The 25,746-nt window shown below is 41.2% G+C and overlaps 2 protein-coding genes across 3 annotated transcripts in view; both read right to left on the bottom strand.

Annotated features, from left to right (window-relative positions):
- Window positions 1–10,285: 10,285 nt before the first annotated feature.
- Gpr150 (G protein-coupled receptor 150) lies at window positions 10,286–12,326 on the bottom strand. 2 transcript variants are annotated; one of them, XM_029561057.1, is made up of 2 exons: window positions 11,257–12,326; window positions 10,286–11,058 (listed from the first exon to the last, which is right to left on the bottom strand). In XM_029561057.1, exons 1-2 carry the CDS (start codon window positions 12,067–12,069, stop codon window positions 10,831–10,833), a joined length of 1,041 nt encoding a protein of 346 aa, XP_029416917.1. In that variant the 5' UTR covers window positions 12,070–12,326; the 3' UTR covers window positions 10,286–10,830. The 2 variants fall into 2 exon arrangements, with proteins under 2 accessions (XP_029416917.1, XP_008826191.1); XM_008827969.2 differs by having other exon boundaries at window positions 10,286–12,326.
- A 5,325-nt stretch (window positions 12,327–17,651) lies between these two features.
- Arsk (arylsulfatase family member K) overlaps window positions 17,652–25,746 on the bottom strand; it is a 55,283-nt gene continuing 47,188 nt past the window's right edge. Inside the window, exons 7-8 of the mRNA XM_008827968.3 lie at window positions 21,303–21,527; window positions 17,652–18,594 (exon numbers count right to left, since the gene is read on the bottom strand). Coding sequence (XP_008826190.2) covers window positions 18,302–18,594; window positions 21,303–21,527 — 518 coding nt within the window. The 3' untranslated portion in view covers window positions 17,652–18,301. The remainder of the gene's footprint in view (window positions 18,595–21,302; window positions 21,528–25,746) is intronic.

Below are 25,746 nucleotides of genomic sequence, written 5' to 3'. Positions count from 1 at the left end.
TGTTCCCCCAGTTGTCTCTTGGAACCGTGCTCTGCAACAGTGTTCTTGAGTCAGGCCTCACCCATAATTTTATTCAAAACTATTTCTCCAGCTTTGGGGAACCGCAAGCTTGGATCCACCCTTATCAAACAATCTTGCCTTTTTATTCCTTGGCCTAAAGTATCTCATACACACAAAATGAAGTGTTCTTCCCAATCTTCATTATCTTCATTATCCAGTGTCTCTGTGACCCTAACCATTGTAGCACAAGTCACATATTAACTAGGCATGCTTCCTTGAGGTGTAAGGACCTCCCCCTCCATTGGAAACCCTTAAGAGTAGATACCTTACTTTGTCTGATGGGACTGAAGCCTCTTCCTTCACATCCCTATGGTACTGTCTGTGTGGTTAATAAAGCTAATACCTGAAAGGACATTTGGACAGTTTTCCTTTCAAAACTACTGCCTGTCCTCTCCCTCCCATAAACCTAATAATGTCTCCCCAAAGCTTCTGTGTTGAAGATTTAGTCCCTAACTGGTGGGGGTATTAAGAAGTTATTGGATTAGGAAGGCACTGAATTCATCAATGAGTTAATCCACTGATGAGTTCATACTGAATGAGCAATTAGGAGGTGGGCTTGGTGGGAAGAAGTAGTTCACCAGCTGAGATTTTGAAGGGTTTGTCTTGTCCCTGACCCTGGTCTGGCTCTTTGTTTGTGGGCTGCCATGATAAATCCATTTGCCACAATCCCTGGAACAATGGAGCCAAGTGACTTGGACTGATACCTCTAAAACTGTGAGCTACCAAAACAAACCTTATGGTTTTTTTCAGGTATTTTGTCACAATGATGAAAAATGACCAATGCAATACCCAGTGTATACTTGTCCTCTTGTAATCAACTAAGCTTATGTTATATTTCCTTTTCAATTCTCAGTTATGTTTTAGTTTTCTTAAGTAGGAACACATGACATAAAGAGGCACGTTGGTCTAATGTACTCCTATTTCCTTATTTTAACAGTTATGATTGTGGTTTGCATTGTTCACATGAGTACATTGGGATGCAGATAATCGCACCTTGTTTAATAAAACAATACCCAGAACTGCACAAGTTTGTCAACAGGAGTTTCACCACATGGAAAAAGTGGTCATATTTCAGACCTGACTGTAGCCTCTGAATTTTAGTTAGAGGGGTCTCTCAAGTTGGTATGAAATCTCACCAAATTGTGTGATAAGCAATTAAATATTCCAATTTGGAATGCTGTTGGAAACTAGAATACAGGTCTGAGTTTTTCACTCCTTTAAGACAAGGTCTTGCTATGTAGACCAAATTTTCCTTGAACTCACAATCCTCCTGCTGCTATCATCTCCATAATTTAGTTATATATTTCTATGAAATGAACTGCCACATTTAAGGGCTTAAAATGACTATAGTTTATTATTTCTCACAATTCTGAGGTTAGCTCAGAAGCTCTACTGCTTTCTCCTTTGTTCATGTGTGGATGCACATAATGGAAGGGCCAGCTGGATGCTGTACCCAGTTGTGTTTACTGAGGGGCTGGACCTCTGCTCTCATATAGTATTTCCTTCTGGGCTTCATAGCATAAAAATCTCTGGACAACTTTTCTGAAAAAGCAAGCAGTAATGTAGAAATGTTTATCAGCCCCTGCTTGTGAATCACCTGCTGATATCTCCTTAGCTAAAACAGATCACATGACCAAGCCAAGTCTCAATGTTGATAAAGATTACACAGGGTGGACATCAGGAGGAGTGATTCATTGGGGCCATTCATATTAATAGTGTATGCCAACATGTTTTATCATCGTTACTTCCTGAGCTAGCCACAGAAAAGGACATCTCAATAATAATAATGTTTCCACCCAAAAAGCTTAATTTTAAATGGAACATATGTCTATGATAATTAATAGATATCTATGTATATAATTGAAGTTTGTGTGAGGCTTTCTTTTTACATGATTCATCTTAAATAATATGAAATGAATAAGTTGATAAGTTAATAAAATTCCCAATGGAGTTTGCAAATAATGTTCTCACAGATTTAAACACTTGGTCCCCATTTGGTGCCAGTGTTTGAGAAGGTTGTGGAACGTGTAGGAGGTAGAGCCTTGCTGAGAAAGTATACCTCTAGGGGAGGGCTTTGAAGATCTGTAGCCTGGTCCCACTTCTTGGTCTGTTTTTTTGCTTCCTGTCTGGGGATGAAATGTGATCATTTTGCTTCCTGATTTCTAGGACAGTCTCATGATCCTGTTGCCATCCCTTCCCTAATATGTTTCTTCCTTAAGTTGCTGTTACCAGGGAATTCTATCACAGCAAAGAAAACTAACTCATACATCTTCTAACATTAGTAATTATAAATTGATGTTCCTCAACCAAGTGGGTTTTTTTTTTGTAAAACTGTGGTTTTTCATATAATTTTTTAATGCAAGAGTCACAATTTTGATTTTGTATTATTTGCTCTACTGTGTCAATACAATGTCCATACGGCTTCTCAGTACATGTTGGCTGATGGACTATATCAAGTACACTTAGAATCTTCCTGTTTCTTTGATAAAGACATAAGCCATTACACAATAGGCTAAAATGGGACTTTCTTTTTTCTTGCCAAGCTTTTACTTCAGTTAGAGACTGCTTGCTAGTACAATAACAGAAAATCGAACTCAACTGATTTAAGCCATAAGAAAATGTATTGACTTAGTTACCAGGAATTCCAAGACTTGGTTTCCTTGGCATTTGACTTGACAATTCAGTGGTGTCTTTAATGACATCTTTTATCTCCCCTCTCTGCCTTATCCTAATGGACAGAGGTGGCTGCCACTGGCTGTTAGGGCTGCAAGTTCATGCATTTATCTTCAGTGAGTGTATAAGTGTGCAGCTCCATGGTTCTCCCAGTAGAGATAAGCACTTCCTTCCTAGATACACCCTCATCCCACCAAAAGCTCTCCTCATTCTTCTTCACATTAATTGAATCACATGACCATCTTGAGTAAGACAAGGTGATGAGGACAATGGAATCATATTGATGGACTTAGCTAATCAAGCCCCAGTGGAGTAGGGAAAGGGTCAACTTTGGGGTTCTTTCAGAACATTGGCAACTACTAAAGGGGTATGCACAACCTAAGGAGAATCTGAGAAATATTAGGAAAGACTTATGGATGCTAGGAAAGCAATCCACAGTGCCCAGTACACTTCAGTAAACATCAGTAAGGCCCACCTCCCTATATGAGGTACCATTATGGGTGCATTTGTCTTCCATCGATTCCAACATCTTTTGCTTTCTTCACATATTATCTATTTGGATTTTAACCTTCATCCCAGTGTTGAAAAGCAATAACAATCTGAAGAGAGAAATAAAGACTCACTCCACTTAAGTACTTTACATACTTTAATCCTATGAAGGAGATGCTATAACTGTCATTTTATTGTCCCCAAATTGAAAAATATCCAGAAGGAGCTGAAAGGATGGCTCAGTGGTAGAGTGACTAGGTCCCTAGCATAAGGAAGGCCCTGGTTTTATCCCTAGTACTGAAAAGATAAAAAGCCAAGCAGACTACGTAGACTCACCTTACTATTACACAGATGAAAGTCAAGGTTAGGGCTTTAGACTTTGAATACTCTGCTTTTTTTCACTAAATTATACTGCCACAAAAAGCACAAATTTTGCCTAATTTATTAGACCATCCATTTTTATTAATTTTTTTTCCTTGTGATCAAATTTGAGAACATTTTTGCAATAGAAGGGAAAACCAATTTTGCTAAATTCTTCCATTTTGTAGGAAGAAACTAAGAAAAATGTTAAAAAGTTTCTTTCCTTCCACAAATAAACCAGGCTATTCTATTTTCAGTATGTGATTTATAGTTAGTTGCTAGTTAAGGTTTACTTTCTTACACACCTGTCTGTTTTTTTTAAATATACTTTTTGTTTCCAATGACATCATAAGTTAGGATTACTTATTTTAGTTCTGTGTTACTATGTAATTAGTCCCCCCCTTTTTTTTTAAGATACAGAATTCTTCACATTTAGTCTATGTGATGGCTAATCCTGGGTGTCAACTTGACTGGATCTGGGATTAACTGAAATGAAAGAGATCTTCTCGATTGGATCATCTGAAGCTGGAAGACACACCCTAAATGTGGGTGCTACCTTCTGATGGCAGCCAGTATAAAAGGCCAAGACAGAGGAGAATGCCAGGCTTCTTGCTGCTTGCCTTCTCTCTCACTGGTGAGTTCATCTTGCTGCTGTAGACTGAAGACTAGCTGATCTTTTGGAATTTGTCAGACCTTCAGCGCCAGATTGGGACTACTGAGACATCCAGCCTTGTGGACTGAGCGACTACATAGTCTCTGCCTCTCCAGTGTGGTGCAGCCATTGTTGGACTACTCAGACTCTATCCTGTGAGCTAAGCTGATAAATCTCTCTCTATATATATTCATTCTACTGGTTCTGTTTCTTTGGAGAACCCTTATTAATACAGTCTATAAGTTCTATTAAAATCAAGACTACTTCAATGCTTGATTCTAGTGGTGATACTCAAATTATCTATATACACAATACCCCCTGGAACCATGTAGTTCAGGCCTATGTGCAGCGATTTGCTAAAAAAAATCTTACAGTGGGTAGGAAGGATGGCGTTATTTTATTTTACTAATATTTTATTTATTATTTTTATTTTATGTGTATGCATGTATTGCCTGCATGGAGGTAAGAGCACCCGTATTGTGCAGTGCCCACATTGGTCAGAAGAGGCTGTTGGATCCCCCTGGAACTGGAGTTATAGACAGTTGTTAGGTGCCATGTGGGTGCTGGGATTCGAACCTGGGTCTTCTGCAAGAACAGTGTTCATATCCGCTGAGCCGTCTCTCCAGCCCCGGCATTATTTTATTTTATGGGGTCAATTTTACTGTTCTAAACTTCAGTAGGTGAATCTAGTTTCTCCTCTTGTCATTTCCTTTTTGAGTGACCTTAAGAAGAGAGCCATTTCAAGGTCAATTCCCTTAGTTAGCTCTGCTGTGTGAGGTGACTAATATGCCTTATTCTGGCAACTATCTAAATATGAACAGAAAATTTTTTTTGACTAGGACATAACTAAGTCTGTAAGTTTTCAAGAAGAATGTGGCTTCCTGGGATCAACACTGCCTGATGCTTGTGCTAAGGGGAGATTTCAACTTTATTCACCTATAAATGGTTCCAGAAATAGTAATCACCTAGATCTACATTAAAGTTTCAGATTTAGTTAAAATTGGAGAAGGTTTCTTACTTGTAAGCTCTCTATGAATTCGTCTTGTCTTCCACAAAATTTAGGGAACAACCATTTTAGTAAGACTTTAGGTTAATTTCTTGAGTTGATATTCTATTTTTCTAATGTAGTTCGAGAGTCTCAAAATTTTTAGCTGGCGATCAGCTGATGGCCCCTATGAGACTGGGATAATCAATCCCTTTAGCACATCTACTATTATTTATTTAAAGGGTTTAATCTTATCTTCACGATAAGCATTTCCTCTTCTTTCTGTGCTGTAGAAACTCATTTTTTCGTCTTCCCTCCCATGCAGTTCATATCCTGTTCTTTGTCCAAGCCAAATAATGCTGGTCCCATTTCCTTTACAATTACACATCTAGACATGAATATATGATACAATTCTGCTTACGAACTATGCAGGAGAGTCTGCTGGGCTGTGAAAAAAAGAGAACATTGTTGTCTAGAACAACCAGAGGTCATGGTTATATTTGAATGTGATGCTTGAAACTGCCACAAGCATTTTGTGATCTCAAAAGGAACTGGCCTGAATGTGAAGTCTACTGCTCAGAATGGCAGAATGAAGAGATGAAGAAAATATGAGCCATAGTGTCAGTCAGGATTCTCCAGAGAAACAAAACCAATAGCATGTATATTATGAGAATTTATTGTGAGATTTGGTTTATGCAATAATGGAGGCTGTGAAGTCCCACAATATATGTGAAAACTGGAGAAGCAGGAAAGCTTGTGGCATATATCTGTCCAAGTGCAAAGGCTTGAGAACCAGATGTGTTTATGAGAGTATGAGGATAGCAAGTCCTGGGATCTGAAGGCTCCAGAACAGGAGGTCTACCATCCAAGGACAGGGGAAGATGACTATCTCAACTCAAGAAGAGACAGTGAATTTGCCCTTCCCCTACCTTTTTGTTCTACTCTGATGGTTTCTAACAGATTAGATAATATCTACCAACTTTGGTGAGGATCGTTTTCACTCAGTCTACTGATTTAAAGGTTAACCTCTTCTGGATACACTCACACAAGCCCCACGGATGATGTTTTCTCAGCTATCTGGCCACCATTTAACTAAGGGAAGTTGGTGTATAAAGTTACTATCACAGTCTGAGAATATGAAATTGAACTTCTCAATCAATTAACCAACCTGTAGAAGTCAGATCACTGGACTTCTTGTTATAGGGAATGAAAAAGTTAAGCCAGTTGACTGTATTGCACTTTTCTGTTAGGGAAACTGATTATAGAAAAAGACCTGACTCAGCTAGTGGGAATTTATTAGCTCAGCAGTACAAATCTTGTTTTGAGAATTTTCTGAGCGTCTGCTTTTATTTATGCTTTGATAAAGTGCTGCCTTTCCAATTAATTGGTTCTTTATGAAATGACCTTTCTATAACTTGTATTTGATCATATTGCAACTCTGATTAAATTCCTCAAAGAATACTTTTTCTTTTCTTCACTTGACCACAGTTGAGCCCAGGCTGGATCTTCTTGGCTTCATATCCCATCAGGTCAGGCCCTGTGGACATCTTGATGCGATGCATTTCAATTGTTGTAGTTGCTTGGCTATGTTCTATTCTGTTGCCTCTACACTTTATAAAATTAATGCTGTAACTCAGACTTGGGATTTTGAAGGAGCTTGTATTTTCCCTTTGGCTGAACTATTTCTTGGTATTTTGCAGACCATAACATCCTTATCAGGGTGCGGAGGAGCAGAGAGAAGAAAGAAAACTTTTAGCTTTGTAATATTTATTGTCAGAATTCTGGAGGAAGGGAGAAGACCTTCAGGGACCATTTGGCCTCAGCCAGGGACATGGTCTTCTGAATTTCTACTCAGCACAGCACTCACTAGGGGAGAAGGCTAGTCCCAGAAGAGGAGCTGTAAATAAGGAGTCTATGTGTTGGACAGTTCAAGATGATCTGTGTTCCCAGTGTGTCCTCCTGTTAGAGAGTGTCCTAGTTTTCTTCTTTATTGCTGTGATAAACACCAGGATCAAAAACAACTTGGGAAAGAAAGAGTTTATCTTACATCTCCAAAGCACAGTCCATCTTTGAAGGAAGTTAGGCAGGAACTCAAGGCAAGAACCTGGAGGCAGGAACTGAAGCAGAAACCATGGAGCAATGCTTCCTACAGGCTTGCTCAGCTTATGCAGCCCAGGCCTACCAGCCCATGGTGGGCTGGGCTTTTTACTACATCAATTAGCAGTTAAGAAAATGCCTCACAGATATGGCCAAGACCAATCTAACAGAAGCAATTCCTCAATTGAAGTTCTCTCTTTCCTGGTGTCTCTGTTTTGTATCAAGTTGACAAAATCTAAGCAGCACAGACGGCAGCTTGTAAAACCAGAAACAGAAGCTTTAGGACTTTGATTCCTGATCAAAATAATGGGATCTGAATTTTATCTCTGGTCTTTGGTGGAGACATGATATTCTCAAGTTCCAGGAAGATTATAAGATTGCTATTTAGTGTGTTGGGGGACTTTCTGGTAAAAAGCAAAGACATGACCTTGTCCCCTCCCTTATGATTTGGTCCAATTGTAGGGCTGGAGAGATGACTCAGCAGTTAGAGCACTGGCTACTTTTATAGGGAACCTGGGTTCTGCTTCCAGCACCCACATGGCAGCTAACAACTATCCTTAACTCCAGTTCCAGGGAATTTGACACATAGGCATACTCACATACATGTAGGGAAAGCACTCATATACATAAAATAAAAAATAAATAAAATTTAAAAAATAGTTCAAATGGGCCTGTCAATTCCCTGGACAAGAAAATGTCCCCCAGGAAGCTGTTCCAGAAATTCAAAGAAACATAAAGTCTACCTAAAAATGTAAGTTGGAATGATGGGTTCTCTGACCACTCTCTACTCGCATCACTTTTGAGTGTTTTCCTTCTCAGTGGTCTTCCTGGCTACTGTCTACTGTTACTCCTTGAGAATGCTTTCTTTCTCTATAGTCTCCCTGGTTGCTGTCCACCTTCACCCCTTGAGAGTATTTTCTTCCACAGTGGTCTCTCTGGCCACTGACACTCTCATCCCTGGAGACAGCTTTCTTTCTTATGGTCTCTCTGGCCCCTGTCCACTCTTGCCCCTTGAGAACACCCCACTTTCTCTTGTAATAAACTCCACTTGTCTACTTCTCTGCACTCTGTCACCTGAAGTTCTTTGGCATGTAAAAAACTGAGAGGAGGATAGAGCATGATCACAGTAACATCTCCACTTCAGGTAATTTAGCCAGAGCTATGAAACCCAGAGGGGGACTGAGAAATATACCAGAGAGTCAGTTTGACTGTCACATACTTTGCATAGCTGTTTAGTATGAACATAGTGAAGGAATGTTTTTATACTTCAGTAGAATAGAGTGAAGGATTAAGAATCAAACATCCAGAGCCAAACCTAGCCCAAGTATAGATAGAACAACCATGTCCTCATGTAAGACAATGGTTACCTGGCTTCCATCAGTGGTCTCTACCCAGCTCACCCAGAGAGTAGTCAGAGCCAGATTCCAGGCATTAGTTTGTTCTAGGCCTTCCTTGGGCAGACTTCTTTCTGTTATAGCAAGTCCTTCTAGGAACAAGAGGATAGCTGAGATGATGTTGAATTCATAGAGAGCTGATGCAGGGGAACATTCTTGCTGGGTCAAGACCTGACCAGGTTCTCCTGGAACAAGTTCTCAATGGAAAACCACCTATGAGTATTGCAAGATTGAGCAAGTGGGATGAATATATTGTGAGTGGATGTCTGCACCTCTGCCATTTTTTTGGGTAACTACCAGCTGGATGGGTCAGCCTGCTTGGGGAAGATCATGCCAACCCAAGGCTGCAAACGCCCTATTGGTACAGAGGAGGAAAGACCTGGGTTCCTTCCGTCAGGGCCTACTGTGGACTGAACTGGTGTATCCCCAAAGGGGAAAGATGAGGCAGGTAAGCCACACTAATGATTTCCTTTGGCTTATCTTTCATATATCATACCTACACCTGACTCACATGATAAATTATACTACAAACCTGCACTGAGTACCTACTCTGTGTCACGTGTGGTTGAAACGTGGATTTAAACAGTCAACAAAACAAAGTCCTCAGCGAATACTACCTGTATAAATGATTTAACCAATCATTTTCCCTTTCTGCTCTTAGTGGCACATTTGCTTATGGACAGGAAACTACCATGGAAAGCTGCAGCTTCTCATGTGAAAGTCACTGTTAATCACATGGATAAACTCAGAAGTGTGGTGACTTTCCTCCAGAAGCAAGGACAGTTAAGCGGAGGAGGAGGTCACAGATCAAATCTATTCCTTGATTTGTTATCTGCAACCGATGCCACTAAACTGTGTATTGTTTTTGTTTTGTTTGAGACAGGTAGGGTTTTACACTGTAGCCCAGGCTGTACTGGAACTCACTATGTAATCCAGATTGGCATCAAATTTGTGACAATCCTCTTGCCAGAACTCGAGACTATTGGGATTACAGGCATGTGAGCCTTCATACCTGACTGGATTTGTTTTTAAACAGGAGTTTTCTCTACACACACAGCATTCAGAGCTTTCTTTCTCCTGTAAATCTCCTTAACTCTTGGACCCCAGCCTGTGTGGTGGCACAAACCTTTAATACCAGGCAGCACATCCTTGATTCCAGCACTTGGGAGGCAGAAGCAGGTAATCTCTGTGAGATCCAGGCCAGCCTGGTCTACAGAGCAATTGCCAGGCCATCTGGGCTACAGGGAGACCCTGTCTTAAAAAACAAAACAAAACAAAACAAAAGCAAAACCAACAACTCTTGGACCCACATTCCTTGTCTGAATTGCTTCAGACTCTGACATTAGAGGCTTACTCTGGACAGACATCATAGCCTTAGAAGCTAGTCTGGGCACAGGAGTCAGTCTACAAAATTCAGACATGTTTGAAGACTAAGGGACTTTTATATATTCCCTTCATACACTCAGCTTTCACTGACGTCGAAGGTAGACTGGAAACAAAAGCCACACTCATTTTCTTCTGAGAAAATACATTACCTTTTTTTTTTTTTTAAAGTTCTAGTTACACTGTGGGGAATGTTTTTATTTTTCAAATACCCTGTCTCTGCTGTGGCAGCATGATTGCTTTTCTGACAGCATCACTGGTACATCTCCTAGTCACCCCAGGAAGAGCATTATGGGGATTTTCCTCTAGGAAGGAACAGCAAATTCGCTGCTCCCCAAGGTACACCTGATTTGAAGCACAATACAAACGAACTAAAAACACATAACACAGCCATGAATCAAAGTTTGGCAATTTAGTTAAAATAAACGGTCTCATCTAGAACACAATGGGAGTGTAAAAGAGAATTGCAAAAATAACCGGAATTCTGAGAGATTTTACAACTTCCCCAGGGTTTGTTCTCCTCCAAATGGGCAGTATGAGAAGAACTAGAGGTACAAAACAAACGGAAGTGCCGGAAATGTCCTCATTCGGAGGAAGTATAATAGCATGGAGGAAGCGGGCAGCTTGGGTGGCTCCTGGAGCAGGTGCGGCCCCCTGTGATTTAAGCAGGACCGCAGCGCTTGGTGTTGCCTAGAGGCTGCGCCACCGCGACAGCTGACCGGTTTGCGCAGCAGCACCTAGAAGGCGCTTTCACAGGAGCAGGGTGGCGGTCTGGGGCGCGGCGGGGGTGGGCGCAGGCAGCCCTGGTCCCGCCGAGCGTGGTGATAATGGGGATGTGGCCAGCGGTGGCGGTGGAGTGCCTGGTGGTCCCCGGCCCCCACGCTGTCCTCGGCTTCTCCCTCCCTCCGGCAGCACCCAACTCCCAGGCGCCTCAGTAGCCGCCGCCAGAGCCGGCAGTCGCCCGCCTGGAAGAAGAGGTAGACGAAAGGGTTGAGAGCGCTGCTGGCCACCCCTACGACGCGCATCGCCACCGCCAGGCCCTCTCCCTCCCAGTCACCCGCCGGCCCCGACGACCAGGCGGCAGCCAAGCGGGCGGCGAAATAGGGCAGCTCGCAACCCACGAAGAGCAGCGCCAGCACCAGGCTCATCTTTAGGCTCTGCACCTTGGCGTGGGGTAGCGCACAGGGCTCGGCAGCCGAAGGGGCCTGAGATCGGCGCTGCCACCAGACGCACAGCAGGTGGCCGCAAGCGACGCCCATGACCGCGACGGGCGCCGCGAAGCCCACGATCGCCTCGTAGAGCGCGTAGACCTGCAGGTGCCAGCGCGGCAGGGGCGCAAAGATGCTCCGGCAGCGACGCTCCCCCCGCCAGGCGCCCGAGGACGGAGGCGGTGGCCGAGTGTCCCAGCGCACCACGAAGGTGGGAGGCAGCGCCAGCAGCAGCGCCAGCAGCCAGCCCAGGGAGGCCAGAGCGCGCGCCGGCAGCGCCGGACCCTGCGGACGGCGCACCGTGCGCTGACGCTCGAGGGCGATCAGCGCCACGAGGTGGGCAGAGGCGCCCCGGCCGGATGCCTGCAGCAGCTGCGAGACACGGCACGCCAGGTGGCCCGCCGCTGGCCGCGGCTCTCCCAGCAGCTCCCAGGCCAGCTGCGCCAGCGCAGTGCCCCCGCACGCGTACAGGTCCGCCGCTGCCAGCTGCACCAGCAGGAAGTCCATCTTGCGCCGCTTGGGACCCGCCCAGGACCCGCCGGCGCCGCAGCACAGGCGGTACAGCACCGTGGTGTTGCCGGCCACGGCCGCCGCTAGGATGATCCCCAGGAAGAGCAAGCGGGTCCAGTGGCTGGGTGGCCCGCGTGGCGGCGGCTGCGGTCCCGGGACACCCTGTCCCGAAGTCAGGTTGAGACCCCAGCTCGGCGGGATGGGTGCTGAGAGGTTGGGCGCCAGCGGCAGAGCCGAGGGACTGAACGGATCTTCCATCCTTAGCCTGGAGGAAGAGGAGGCACAGCCGAGGGCGGTAAGGGCGCGAACAGCCCAAGTAGAGGCCAGGTGACTCCGGGTCGGCGACTTCCCAAAGTTAGTTTAAAAGCACACGCATCCGGAGCGAGATGGATTCGGGTGGATTAGCGCTTAGTTGTTTTTATAGGTTGTCCTCGTCATTTGTCACTCAAATGTGGGTTGTACATTCGAGGAACACACATGACTCCTATCTCCACCTTCTCTGCGTCTACCCCCCGCCCCGCAGCCCCCAATCTCAGCAGATCTAATGAGAATTGGCATTATTTGGAGCTGAGGTGTAGTCCTGTGATAGACTACTTGCCCAGCATGCTCGTTCTGCGCTAGTCCCTAAGTGGGGTTGAGGGAGTTGGGGAACCCTGCTGGGTTTCTTGTGTGCCTGTGTTTCCCACACTAGTGCAAACCCATGGCATTATAAACGTTTGTGGTATTTTTCTTTCTTTCCTTTTTAAAATCAAAACTAATATTCATTGAACCTGGGGACCACTGGGCTCAGGGAATCTCGCTGGGCTTGGAGAATCTCACAGGCTCGCTTTTTATGGGTAGAGTACAGATAGAAGGTCGCTTTGCGTGGCCACTGTAAAGGCTAATTAATGTCCACTGGGGACCAAAATATGAGGTAGGAAGCTGCTGACCAAGACTGTAAACCGCCCCCCACAAAAGTGGATTTCGTGGTTGCTGATAAGAAAAAATACTAGTTTTGTTTAAAACACACACACACACACACACACACACACACACACACACACACACACACACACATTTTGTAATGGCATGGGTTTGCGCTAACTGGGAAACACAGGCAAACAAGAAACCCAGTAGGGTCTCCCGACTCCCTCTCCCTCAACCCCACTTGGGGACTAGAGCAGACCTAGCATGCTAGGCAAGCAGTCTATCACAGAACTACACCTCAGCTCCTAATAATACTAATAGTGTTTTGAGCAGAGGCATTGGGTGAATGTTAGGGGCATGTCTTCCTCTGCCTGCAGTGAATGTTTTAATTGGGGAGAAGTAAAGCAACACTTTTGCCTGGTAATTAGCCAAAATGGTTGCAGACACTTCTAATACCCTCCTTACTAGAAGAAGCAGCAGATGACAGCTGTTCTGTAGTGATGTAAAATTCAATTTATTAGTCTGAAGAGGGCATTAATAGGTTTTTGTGCAAGTGGTAATGTATGCATTTCGTTCCTCTAGTATTTTCATCTAGTGAGGGATGTGTCACCCAGGCTCTTCATTTTCTTGTTTTCTAGCAGATGGGAAGTTGCTAGGAGGGACTACGCCTCCAATAAGCCTAGAGAAAAGGTGACTAAGAACATGATAAGGCGGCCAATTTTTAAAAAAGAAATTCAAATCACAGGAAATGGTTTAGACTTAATGCTGCCTCTTTTAGCCCACAAACTCACAAACAAGTTTTTGTTCTCCTGTTGGAAGCATCATTTTGTCTTTTGTGCATCCATCACATTAATCATGTTGAAAGTAGAACAATTGTAACTTGGTCTGGGGGCCAGGGAGGTGTGGGTGTCCCAAGCTTCCCAGGCTGAGGTAATATTTGCAACTTGCAGATGCATGGGTTAGGAGGGTTTTGGTAGGGTACATATTGCTGCAGAAATCTCATCTTCTAAGACCTTTTATTTGCCTGGAGACGTTTGTCATTTTCATTATATCAGGTCTGCTAGACCTGATGCATAGCAGATATCAGTGAATATTTGTTGACTTGATGAATTAATGAATATATAGTGCATTTCAGGTAACTTAGAACAGAGTTCTTGCCTTGACACTAAATCTACTGTATAAGAATACCCTTCATATCTGTGCTTGGATCGTCCAGAGGAGCCCCAGAAATATCTGAGATGTCTGGATGTTGGTAATGTCTTGGTTGGGATAGTGAAGGAAGAGGTAGAGTGATAGCAATGGGGGAATAAAAATTTTGATTTGATTTTCCCATTCTTTCCTCAGTTTGTACAAGGCCTTTTTCCTGTATAACACATGGTCCAATCTTAGGATCCTGTCTCTGAGCAATACCTATCAATCATTGATTCTCCTGCAAATGTCAGCTCAATCTTTCTTAACATAGTTCTACAGTTTGAGCTAGGCATGGTGATGCATGCCTTTAATACCAGCACCTGGGAGGCAGAGGCAGGATCTCTGTGAGGTGGAGGCCAGCCTAGTCTACATACCAACTTATGGGCCAGCTGGGGCTATAAGGAACCTGTCTCAAAAAACCAACCAACCAACCAACCAACCAGCCAAACAAACAAAAAAACCACCCAAAACCCAACCAAAAACAATTCTAGTTTCTTTCAGATTTGTAGCAATGTTCTCATATATTGTAAAATTCTAGCACTGAAACTTCATTTTACATAACTTTAGAAAGACCTGATAAAGCATTAATTTTTAAAGAGTTCAAGATACCGGAATGCACATAGTTTTGTAAGTCAGCTGCAAGGAAAGCTGGTAACACAAAGGGCTATTTAGCATTACAAACCTGCCTCTATAGCTCTTCTAGAGGGAAATTATTTCAATTCTATTTGCCATTTCTTCTGGTATTTGCTTAATTTCATCTAATTAGTGTGTAATGCTATTTATTGATCCAACATTTTTAGATATTTTATGAGATAGGATAAAGATTTAGTTGCTAAAACTCCTCTGAGATTCTGACAGTAGGTAATTGTCTTGATTTGAAAAATTTCCCTTATTTTCTGTTTTCATTATTGTTTGGTAGCATTTTAAATTAGATGTTGTCCTGAAAATTCAATAGTGCTGGATTGGTGAGCTGGCTCAGCAGGTAAAGGTGTATGCCACCAAGACTGATGACCTCTTTGATCCTCAAGGATCCACATGATGGGAGAACCAACTCCTACAGGTTACCCTTTGACCTTCATGTCTTGCCACAGCAAGCATGCACCCACATGCCAATACACACACACACACACACACACACACACACACACACACACACACATGCACACACACAATTTTTTTTTAAAGCTCAAGCATGCCTAATATGACCCAATGTAATATGCTTAAAACATTGTGGATACTCTGTAAATTATTAACAATGAATGTATCTTTGAGGAGCTGAGAATAATAAGGTGAATTACATTTAAATTCACAAGCTTATGTTTCAAAACCATCTTTCTGTTGTTATTGCTTTTGTCCTCTGTAATTAGCATATACACCCACACATGAGCTAGTTTGTTCTTCAGGCTTAATCAGGAGATGCTGGGAGGTAGACTTGTTTATATTTTAATCTTAATGTAATAAGATTTTTTTCTTAAAAGTTTCATTTCACAGTTTATAAATATAAAATATATATCAAGCAGAGTTTATTACCCAGAAATTTATGATTGCAAAGGTAAGGTCCTATGGATCTATAAAGAACAGTAAGATAAAGGAGAGGGATTGACTTATGAAGGAAGTTCAAATACAGTTTGAAAATGTAGCTGTTGGGCAAAGTAAATGTTTGCAGATAAGCCCTTTTCTTGGAAACTCTAAGGAATCAACTGAAAAGCTACTGCAGGGTTGGTAAAAAGCTCAGTGGGTAAAAGCATTCAGTTCCTGGAACCCACATAAAGGTGGAAGTAGAGAACTGATTCTACCATGGAGGTAAGAAGGCAGCATCAGATCCCCTGGAACTGGAGCCACAGATGGCTGTTAATCGCCATATGGGTCCTGAGAATCAAACCCAGGCCTTCTGCAAGAGCAGTCAGTGCTTTTAACCTCTATTTGTTTTGCTCTTAACCCCTATTTGGTTTTTTGTTTGTTTGTTTGTTTTCTTTGGACAAGGTTTTATGTTGCTGTTGAATAGGTGTATCCTCAGAAAGAACCAGTAACAGCTGAATGTTTGAACCCTAAGAGACTCCTAGACAGAGGAAGAGACAGTCATCCCTCTCAACTAATTGATCAGCTTCAGTTGCATGAGAGGGCAGGTCTAAGGACAGGCACAGAGGAAGTCAGGAGGCAGCAGGAAGTTGTCATTTCGGCGGGGCATTGGCAGCGGTGGACCTTGAAAGCTTAGTTGAGATGTAGGGGACAGAGCCCACAGGTTTCCATGCCTTTGTAAGTAACCCCCTCCCGGATAGCATAAGTTTTGTTGGCAAGCCCAAATAAATATCTTTATTCCCCAAACTATAGCTTAGAAGGATATTATGTCGGTTTATTTTGAAAAGACAGCATGGGGCCTGGGGGCCGAGAGGGGTGCAGTTGTGCCTCGCAGAGGGCCTGAGAGCTGAGAGAGTAGTGTGAGCCTCCCAGGAGAGAATTTGGCTTTACAGTAGCCCAGGTTGGTCTCCATGCCAAGATATAAACAAAGGGAAAAACTGGACTATGTTCTTCAGAATGACCGTCATAAAAATTTTAATTCTCTCTAAATTAGGCTATAAATTTAATAACTTCTTTAAAAAGGCTAAAGGATTATTCATTTTTATAATTACACATTCTAAATTCATATGGAAAAAGCAAGCAAGAGTATCTGGGGTGATTCTGATAAGAAAACTGCAGAAAGACTCTTCCTACCAGGCAATGGCCACCAGATTAGGAGAAGAGTCCAGTGAGAAACAGAATGCTCAGAAAGAGAGAATGTGTGAATGGGCCCTTGTATGTGTTCAAGTCAGTGGGAGGAAAGACAGTTTATTCAACCCAAGGTGTTATGTAATCAAGTGCAAGGGGACAAGAGATAGTTTATTCAAAAAAGGTTAATAGTTTAGCAATGAAAAACAAACAAAAAGAAACCGATAACACCAAAAGCTAAAGTTAGAGCTCTAATATGTAATATAGGGGGCTGGAGAGATGGCTCAGCAGTTAAGAGCACTGAATGTTCTTGCAGAAGACCTAGGTTTGGATCCCAGCACCCACATGGCAACTAACAACTGTCTGTAACTCCAGTTCCAGGGGATCCGACAGCCTCTTCTGTCCTCCGCGGGCATTGCACGACACGACATGGGTGCACTTACCTACACACAGGCAATACATGCATATACATCAAAATATAAAAATAATAAATAAAATATTAAAAAATGTAATATATTCCACATGGGTCAAAGATCTAAGGGTTAAAAATAAAACTGTTTATAAACGTAAGAGGGAAGAGCATTATAAATAGGACACAAAATCCCACAGCCACAAAACAAAGAACCACAAAAATTTAAATACTGTTTTAATTGAAAAATCATAATTATATATACTTATTTGGTACAAAGATTCATAAGTTTGTTACAAGAAAATACAAATTTCTACATGTCCCAAAACACCAGGTCAATATAAAAAGACAAATAACGAAGATAGACTGGAAAGAAAGGAATGTTTTTTACAAAAAGCTAACACGTAACACATGTCTGTAATAGAAAAACAAGGCTAACAACCAACAAATAGAACAAGGGCAGAAATAGAGAAGATCATAATCAAATTCTAATGGCTTTTGGATCTATGAAAAAAACTCATTACAATGATTAAAAATAAAATAGTTGCTGTCTGTTATATTGGTAAGTGATATGAAAACATGCATTTCTGGTGAGAATACCATTAGTGTAACTTCTTTTCTTTAGATATATATATTTTTTGTTGATATAATTTTGATCCAGTAATTTTACTTATAAGTATCAACTGTTAAGTGGAAATAAATACATAAGGAAGCAATATGCAAGACAAAACATACATTATCAATTGTATGTGTGTGCGTGTGTGTGTGTGTGTGCCTGCATGTGGAAAAGTTGTAGCTTGTCCACCAAAGGATGCAAACCACGATGATTTTCATAGTTCCTTTTGGAAGGGAAACTGACTTGGAAAACAAGGAGACTTCATGTCCACTGCTGACCCTTTTGTACCTTTTGAATAAAGTCAGTGATATCCAGGGTCTATGTCTCATTAGATAGTCTTAACACAGCAAATGCATCCAAATAGTTCCATCACCCTTGAAACATCATGGCTCACATTTATGGTTCATAAATAATAATAGCTATGAAAATATTTCATATTCTACATTATCCCAAGAAATATAACTTAAGAGTATCTGCTCCTATCCTTTAAATACTTCCACTATTAAAGTGTCAGAGATTTGTAAGGTCTTAATAGTGACCATCTTAGATTCTGTAGTTCTGCAATCATTGGCACTTAAGATAGAATACATGGTTTAAAAGTAAGTAAAGTCAGTGATTACTAACACTTCCAGTTAAAGTAGATAACACAGTCATCTGTCGCTCTAGAGCACAGTTACCAGAGCAGTGTGGGTTTTAAGCCACCGCTGGATTGCATTTTCATACTTCCTTGGTTTTTTCAGCCACTCTTGATGCCACCTAAGATTTGCTATAACATTTGAATAATTCTGTCCTACACTTTGTTTCCACATGATAAACTGCTCTTTATTGTACTGGTGGACAGAAGCAGACACTTTAGGGTAGTTTATAATAGAACGAAGCTTCTGGTCCAAAGAATAAGTAATTTCTGGGAATTTTGTAGCAATATTTGTTAGTTCATCTGGATCCAAGGAAAGATCTGAAAGAAAAAGAATAAAATAACCGTTTAAAATACTTATATGCTAAAATTGTTTTCCAGAATGTTATCATGACAGATAATGGCTTTATTTCCATTTTCAATTCCTCTTAGAGGAGTAAAATAGAGGAGAGTATGCAGTCACATACGATATAAATGCCTTTCAATCAGCAGCACATCACATTTGCACAGCTAAGATCAGACCATGGGTGACTCCCAGGGCATGAGTCCTATGCTGTTGGCACAGCAATGACATAGCCTAGTGGTACATTTCCCATCATGAAGCAGTGAATGACTACAGATGAAACGTACAAAGGTCAAGTATTCCTGTAGTATATGCCCATGTTATCTTCCCTGCACATCCTTCTGACCCACTTTTTTGTTATCTACTCTCTGATGCTAGAAACAGTCAAACCCTCATCATTAGTGAGCTGACTTAGAAACAGTTCTTCCGTTTCTTGCCTCTTTACAAGCAGAGGAAAATAAAAACAATGCTTTTAAATGTCCCATTTTAACCTTTTTACTCTCCCCAGCTATAAGAGTTCCTCATATAGGTGGGCAAGAATCACCAGCCATAGCTGAGGAGCTGTTGGCAACTGATAGCTGCTGGGAGAGGGAGAGTCAGTCTTCTTTAAGGGTGTGATGATGCTGGGTAGGTTGACCAGGCTCCACGGGATAGACCCACACTGATGGACATTTGAGAATACAAATTAGACTTGATAGGCCTTAAAAGAACAGAGGACATGAAATTGGGTAGGGGAGGAGATAGGGAAAGAGGTCTGAATATGATCAAAATACACTGTATGAAATTTTAAAAACCCAGTAAAATATTGAAAAAGAACTCCTCAAATGGATAAGTCATGTTCCTATATGACTCAGTCTTATGTTAATTTAGGCATCTTCTTGCCTGGATTTCTTAAAGTTATATTAACCAATACTGCCCACTTGAGCAAAGAGCCATGGAAATAAACATTTCTCAACCAGTACTAGTGAGAAAACAGTGACACAGATCGATCAGTGCTCTTTTTACATATGGCATGGGAAGTCAGAAGCTGTAACTTAGAGTACCAATCCAGCTGGAAAAACACTGAGTGAAAGACCAGACTCTATGAAATTAACTTCAGATAGTGAAGAACACTGTATGTACAGGGAAAAGCTTCCATGGGCCTGTTTGGGTTCACTGTCTAGGAGACACTTGGAGGCACACGTGAGTTTGCTCAGTGACTTCGGACAGCACCTCTTTGGGAAAGGGGAGTTCATAAATAAACTGTAGAGAATACAGTTGGGGTTAGCATACCCATTGATCTTTCAAGTCAGATCTGTCCTTTTGCAGACCGTAGTATAAAGACACAAAATTTCAGCTGGTTTTTATTTTTAATTGGCTTTAATTTAGCAATTCACAAATTGGCCAGCATCCCACCTAAAGAATTAGACAAAGTGCTCTGATGAGGCTGGAGGAGGAGAAGGTGGGCAGAAGATGAAGGAATCAGAAACAAGGAACAAAGGGCAGATTGGTAGCTATAACACTCCCTTTCCATCTATGGTTAATCCAGAAGGGATTCATTATCATTTAGAGCTGTTAAGACAAGGCCCTTCTGATTAGTTGCTGTGGGTCTTCAAATTATTTGAAAGCTGGTTTGATTACCCAGCACTGAGCATGAGTGACTCCATTCTGGTTTGGTCAGGTTTGATGGGCCTGATGTAGAAGCTCAATCCCAGCAGTGGCTCCCATGGATTTCATTAACAGTGGCTGCTACAGGTACATGAGGTGCTCACTACTTACCAGGATGAAAATTTCAGGACTTGTTTTTGAAGCCAGGAATCCCCTGCTCTTAAATGTAAGGAAGTTATCTACTTTGGCCCCCTAAAGAATTACTTGCAATTAAAAATTCTGACATTTTTAACTAGGATGGAAACTTAGAGAGAAATAAATATTAACAATGGCCTTGATATCTATTTTATGAACAAAATGTGACAAAGGATAAGTAATACCCCAAATCAAAAAATGCTGTTTAAAAATCAATTCACAGAGCACAGAGCTAGCCGGCGTTTTCACAGGGTGGAAGGAAGGAGTCTGCAGTCAGATCTGTGGTGAACTTTCAGTTTTTCTGCTTTTTAGCTCTGAGACTCTCGACAGCTGTCTAAATGTCTGTGACTAGTCTCTCTGTAAAATGAGGAGAGTGGTACTATCTTGTAGGGTTGTGGTGAACATTAACTATATGTGTAGAGTGTACAGATGCTTCAAGAGCTAGGCATTAATATTTTAGAACAAATGAAACTGAAGTACAATGAGAAGGTGTTGACTGCTAATGGAGAAATATTATGAGTATTGACTGCTTCCTGATCAGGAAACCTTAGTTTGAATTATGAGACCCAGATCCAAAGCCTCAGGGCACTTTCTCTAACTGTCAGGTGCTCATTTGCAAGGAAGCTGTTCCTCTTTCCTTAGTTGAACACTGGAACTGGTATCATTACATTTCCCTATCATTACAAGTCATGGAGACTAAAGATTCCACACGAATATTGGAAACATGGAGACTAGACTCAAATGCTTACTCTACAAGCAATGAGACTTAGGTAATTTTTGTTAGCCTGTCTCAGCATGAATGGGCATTCCATTCATTTAGTCATGATTATTGAATCTCTTGATCAATGCTGTGTAGATCAGCTCATTACACATAATATTACACTTAAAAATACATTAAATTTACCAAAGAGTTGAGGCGGTACCGAAGCACCGTCAGAGTAGGCTATATACTTCCACTGGTCCACTCGAAGCATGTAGGTGGAAGCGTTTACATTGCATCCGTGGAATTCACTCAGGATCCAAGGTGGGTGGAGGTCTTTGAGTGAGTGCCCATTCTCAGATAGTTCTGATGCCAGTGGCAGCAAAGAGTGTCCACTCAGGTTCTGAGGCACTGGAATCCCAGCGATATCTTTGGAATAAAAACAATTTTTAATAATTCATTTAAAAATTAGTTGCACATTCCAAAATAACATCATTTATATTTTTCCTAAGGTTGCAGAGACTGAGATTATGCATGGATTTTGTAACCAGGCTGCAGGCTGAAGTGATTACTCTATTAGCCATGTAACCTTGAGTGAGTTATTAACTCTTCTGAGTCTCAGTTTCCTCATTTGAAAAAGAGGCATAATAACAGTACTTATCTCTCATTTATTCCTTTCAGTGTAAATAGGCTAATTTCGTTAAAATTTTGAGACTAGTTTGTGGCATATAAGAGCCCTCAATCAAATCAGTTAATACCATCAAATTAGTTAATATCTCATAGTTTGTTTCTTGGGATATTCATGAGACTCATACAAAAAGAGGATTAGTAGCTGTGTATGTTTGCAAAACAATGGTTAAAAAAAACTAGGTAATTTATTATAGATGTAAATTTATTACTGATGTGTATTATGAACTCAAAGATGGTATATGGTACACCCTATGCCCCAAAGTGATTTGAATATACACACAAAATAAAGGTTTTTTAAAAAATTTATTTAATAACTACATACTTAGATGAACCATTTCATTACAACAACATTGACATATTCAATAACGTTTTTTTGAGCTAAGATGCATCTCTTTCAAAATTGGCTATAAATTTTTAGGTTTACAGTTGAATTATTACAGTTATACAATATTGTACTCAGTATAAACCCTATAAGACATAAAATTAAATGAGGTTTTAACCTTTGAAAAAGATCTCCATTTCATTATTAAAATACACAGTTTCATACAGAAAAATTCATTTTTAATACAATTGATACTAAGATGCATATGTGTTTCTAATATCTGATTATTACTAGTGATGATTATTTTTAACTGTTAAATAAAAACAGTTAGATAAGAGCATAACAATTATATCACTAAAGAGAGGATATATTTTCAACACTAACCTTAAGGTATTTGTTTGGAACTCAAATTATTTTTTTCCTTTAAAAACACAAGTATGGCTACACACTCAGGACAGCTCCAAAATGAGTCTTCAGTCCCCTCCCTACCCCTTTTCTGGTTTATATTCTTTCTTTTTATGTAAATTCAAGTATGTCCAATGAAAAATAGAAAACATTGTATCCGAAATGTTAGAAATTAAACAAACTGAATAAAATTACTAATTCATGTATATTTGTAGAAAACCAAGTTGATTAAAGGGGAGTAAGGAAGTGAACAGAGACCTCTATAAAGCAGGTTCCTGTTTAACAAATAAGTTAACTAAAAATTGTGTTTTTCCTTTTCCTTGAAAGAGACATTTAAAATTACTATTCTACCAATCAATCACAATTGGGAACTCTTCTGATTCACAAAGAACAAAGAGGGAAGCATTTCAGAGATAATTGGCTAAAAACAAAGAAAAGGCCTTAGAAAATGTACATGAGAGAAAGGGGATGTCAGAGATGAAACCATGCTCCAGGAAAGCAGCCCTCTCACTGCAAGGAGAGGAAAGAAAATCTCAGGATGGAGTCTGGGTGAGGGAGACCTGTGTTTTGGCCATCACTAGTGAGCGGCAGGAAGAGAGAAGAGACTCTGAAGATGGCTGGGAAGCAGGGAACAACTGGCATATATTCATAAGTAGCATAACTAGTTAGCATTTAAATAATCTGTACTATGGAAAGATATTTTAGACCTGTTAGATAATTTTCCTGAAAAGGTATAGAAGACTGTGATTCTCCCGTGTTTCTGAAAAGTCAGTAGTAAACTGAGATGAGTCCTTTCATATGTTCATTTGATTCAGCAAATCAAATCCTGTTTCAGGTGCAGGAACAGTGGACAGACAAATCAGCTCTCCAGAATTTGCCTTCTAATGTAGGGAAAAAATACAGATATGTTAGATGGTAAAATGGGTGTAAGGGAGAATAAAACTGGCTAAGAGAGACAGTAAGGGTGAGCATGTGCTGTGTGGGTTTCTGCTGTTTGTATCATATGGTCAGAAAGGCCTCTCTGATAAGGTGAAATTTTAACAAAGACCCTACATAGGAAAGGCTAGTGAACTCGTGTGTGTGTGTGTGTGTGTGTGTGTGTGTGTGTGACACACACCAGCAGACAAGATATCCTACTTCCCAAGGAACGGGTGTGTGTGTGTGTGTGTGTGTGTGTGTGTATGTGTGTGTGACACACACCAGCAGACAAGATATCCTACTTCCCAAGGAACAGCACATGTAAAGCCCTTGAACCAGGGACCTGATTGGTTCAATTCTTAAGTTCTCAGAAAGGCTGCATGGAGTAGGGGGTGCAACTGTATGAGATGAGCTGGGGAGGGGAAAAGATAATGTGGCACCTCCAGGGCCAATGAAAGAATTTGGACTTTTCTTTGGGTAGCATAGGAAATCAGTAGATGTTGAGCAAATGAGTGACACAGACCTGGGCTAGCAACTGTATGGCAAACTGATGTACAGTGGCACAGACACTACAGTGATAGGAACAGCTGGGAAGCCTTGGCAAAAGTCCAAGAAAGAGATAATGGGGCTTCTTTCCAGTCTATTACTGACAGAGTAGTATTTTTTTGTAAATTGATGTTAAAGAATAAAACTGATGCCTAATACCTATATTGTTTAATAAGTACTTTAAATATCCTTTTTTTTTGTACTTCAGAAAAATCACGTTTTCATTTCCTATCTATTTAACAATGATTTCCTTAAAAAACATTTTAGTGGCCCTTTAAATGTTTCATTCCCTATCTATTTAACAGTGATTTCCTTAAAAAACATTTTAGCGGCCTCCAGTGTCCTAGTTGCAGCACCTTCCCTGGGTAAGTCCAGCATGCCCACTGTACCTTGACTCCCCCAGCCTCTTTCACCCTGCCAGCTCCCCAGCCACATTGCTCCTCCTAGCCTGGGTAAAGGCCCATTTACTGTCTTGGCACCCCAAACACCAGGGCTAACCTCTTGGCACAGAGCCATCACTGCTTCCTGATCCTTTGCATCCTGACCAACCCAGTTCCTCCCTGAGGCCCCCAGGAACCCTCTGGGCCTGGCCCCACCCTCACCTCCCTTTACTTCCCTGGGTGGCACACCCACCACCTTCCCGAGAGCAGCATCTATCCTGGGCCCTTCTCCCAGGTCAGGCCAGCCCAGCCCCCAAATTCCTGAGGGCAGCATCTTTCCTGGAGGGACCCACACCTTAGGATAAAGCCTGAAAGCATCTGAGCCTCATCTCACTTGGGCCTCTGTGGGAACTCCTGAAGACAAAAGCAATTAGGCCACTCCAATATAAAATCAAAACAGAGAACCTGAAGCCTAGACCAACCAGCTTTTCATGCCCAACAAGTAAACCACAAAGGCACATAAAGTTTACAAAAAGAAGCAGATCTAAACTCAACAAAGGAAGGCTTGAGTCTCACACAAGAATAAGAAAATACAAAGGAAATTCACATGCCAAAGTCACAGAGAAAAAAATAATAACATGAAAAACCAAAATAATATATCCCCACCAGTATCAATAGTCATCTAGAGAAGTACAATGAGAACTCCTAGAGTTCCAGGACATGGAACTCAAAAGAACAATTATAAACATGATAAAAAGAACTCAGTGAATTTAAAGAACACACAAACAAAGAAATCAAAGAACTGAAGGAAGATAGGGATAAACTTCTGAATGAATTCAGAAAAGAGTTAGAAATATTGAAGAATACTCAGGCTGAAATGAAGAAGGAAGCGAAACACTCAGTAAGCCAATTAGGAACAACAGGAGAAAGCCTCAACAATAAGGTGAATGAACTGGAAAACAGAATATCAAGACTAGAGGATAAAGAAGACGAATTAGACCACTCAAGCAACGATTATAAAATATTAAGAAAACACAAGAATGGAATATGCAAGAATTGTGTGACACCACAAAACAAACAAACAAACAAACAAACAAACAAAACACACCAAACTTACAAATCATAGGTATACAAGAAGGAGAAGAATCTCAAGATAATGGTATGGAACAGATCTTCAACAGAATTGTAGAAAAGTTTCCCAAAATTAAAAAAAGACATGCCCATATAAATACAAGAAGTGTTATAGAACACCAACAGACAGGATGAGAAAAGAAACTCTCCACAGCATATCACAGTGAAAACACTACACGTACAAAACAAAGAGACAATACTGAAAGCTGCAAAAGAGAAACAACAAGTCACATATAAAGGAAAACCCATTAGGATT

The sequence above is a fragment of the Nannospalax galili genome, unplaced genomic scaffold, assembly GCF_000622305.1.
Source record: "Nannospalax galili isolate Female #2095 unplaced genomic scaffold, S.galili_v1.0 scaffold393, whole genome shotgun sequence".
Lineage (NCBI taxonomy): Eukaryota > Metazoa > Chordata > Mammalia > Rodentia > Spalacidae > Nannospalax > Nannospalax galili.
Note: the sequence above shows the minus strand (reverse complement) of the source record. Positions and strands in the feature narration are given on the sequence as shown.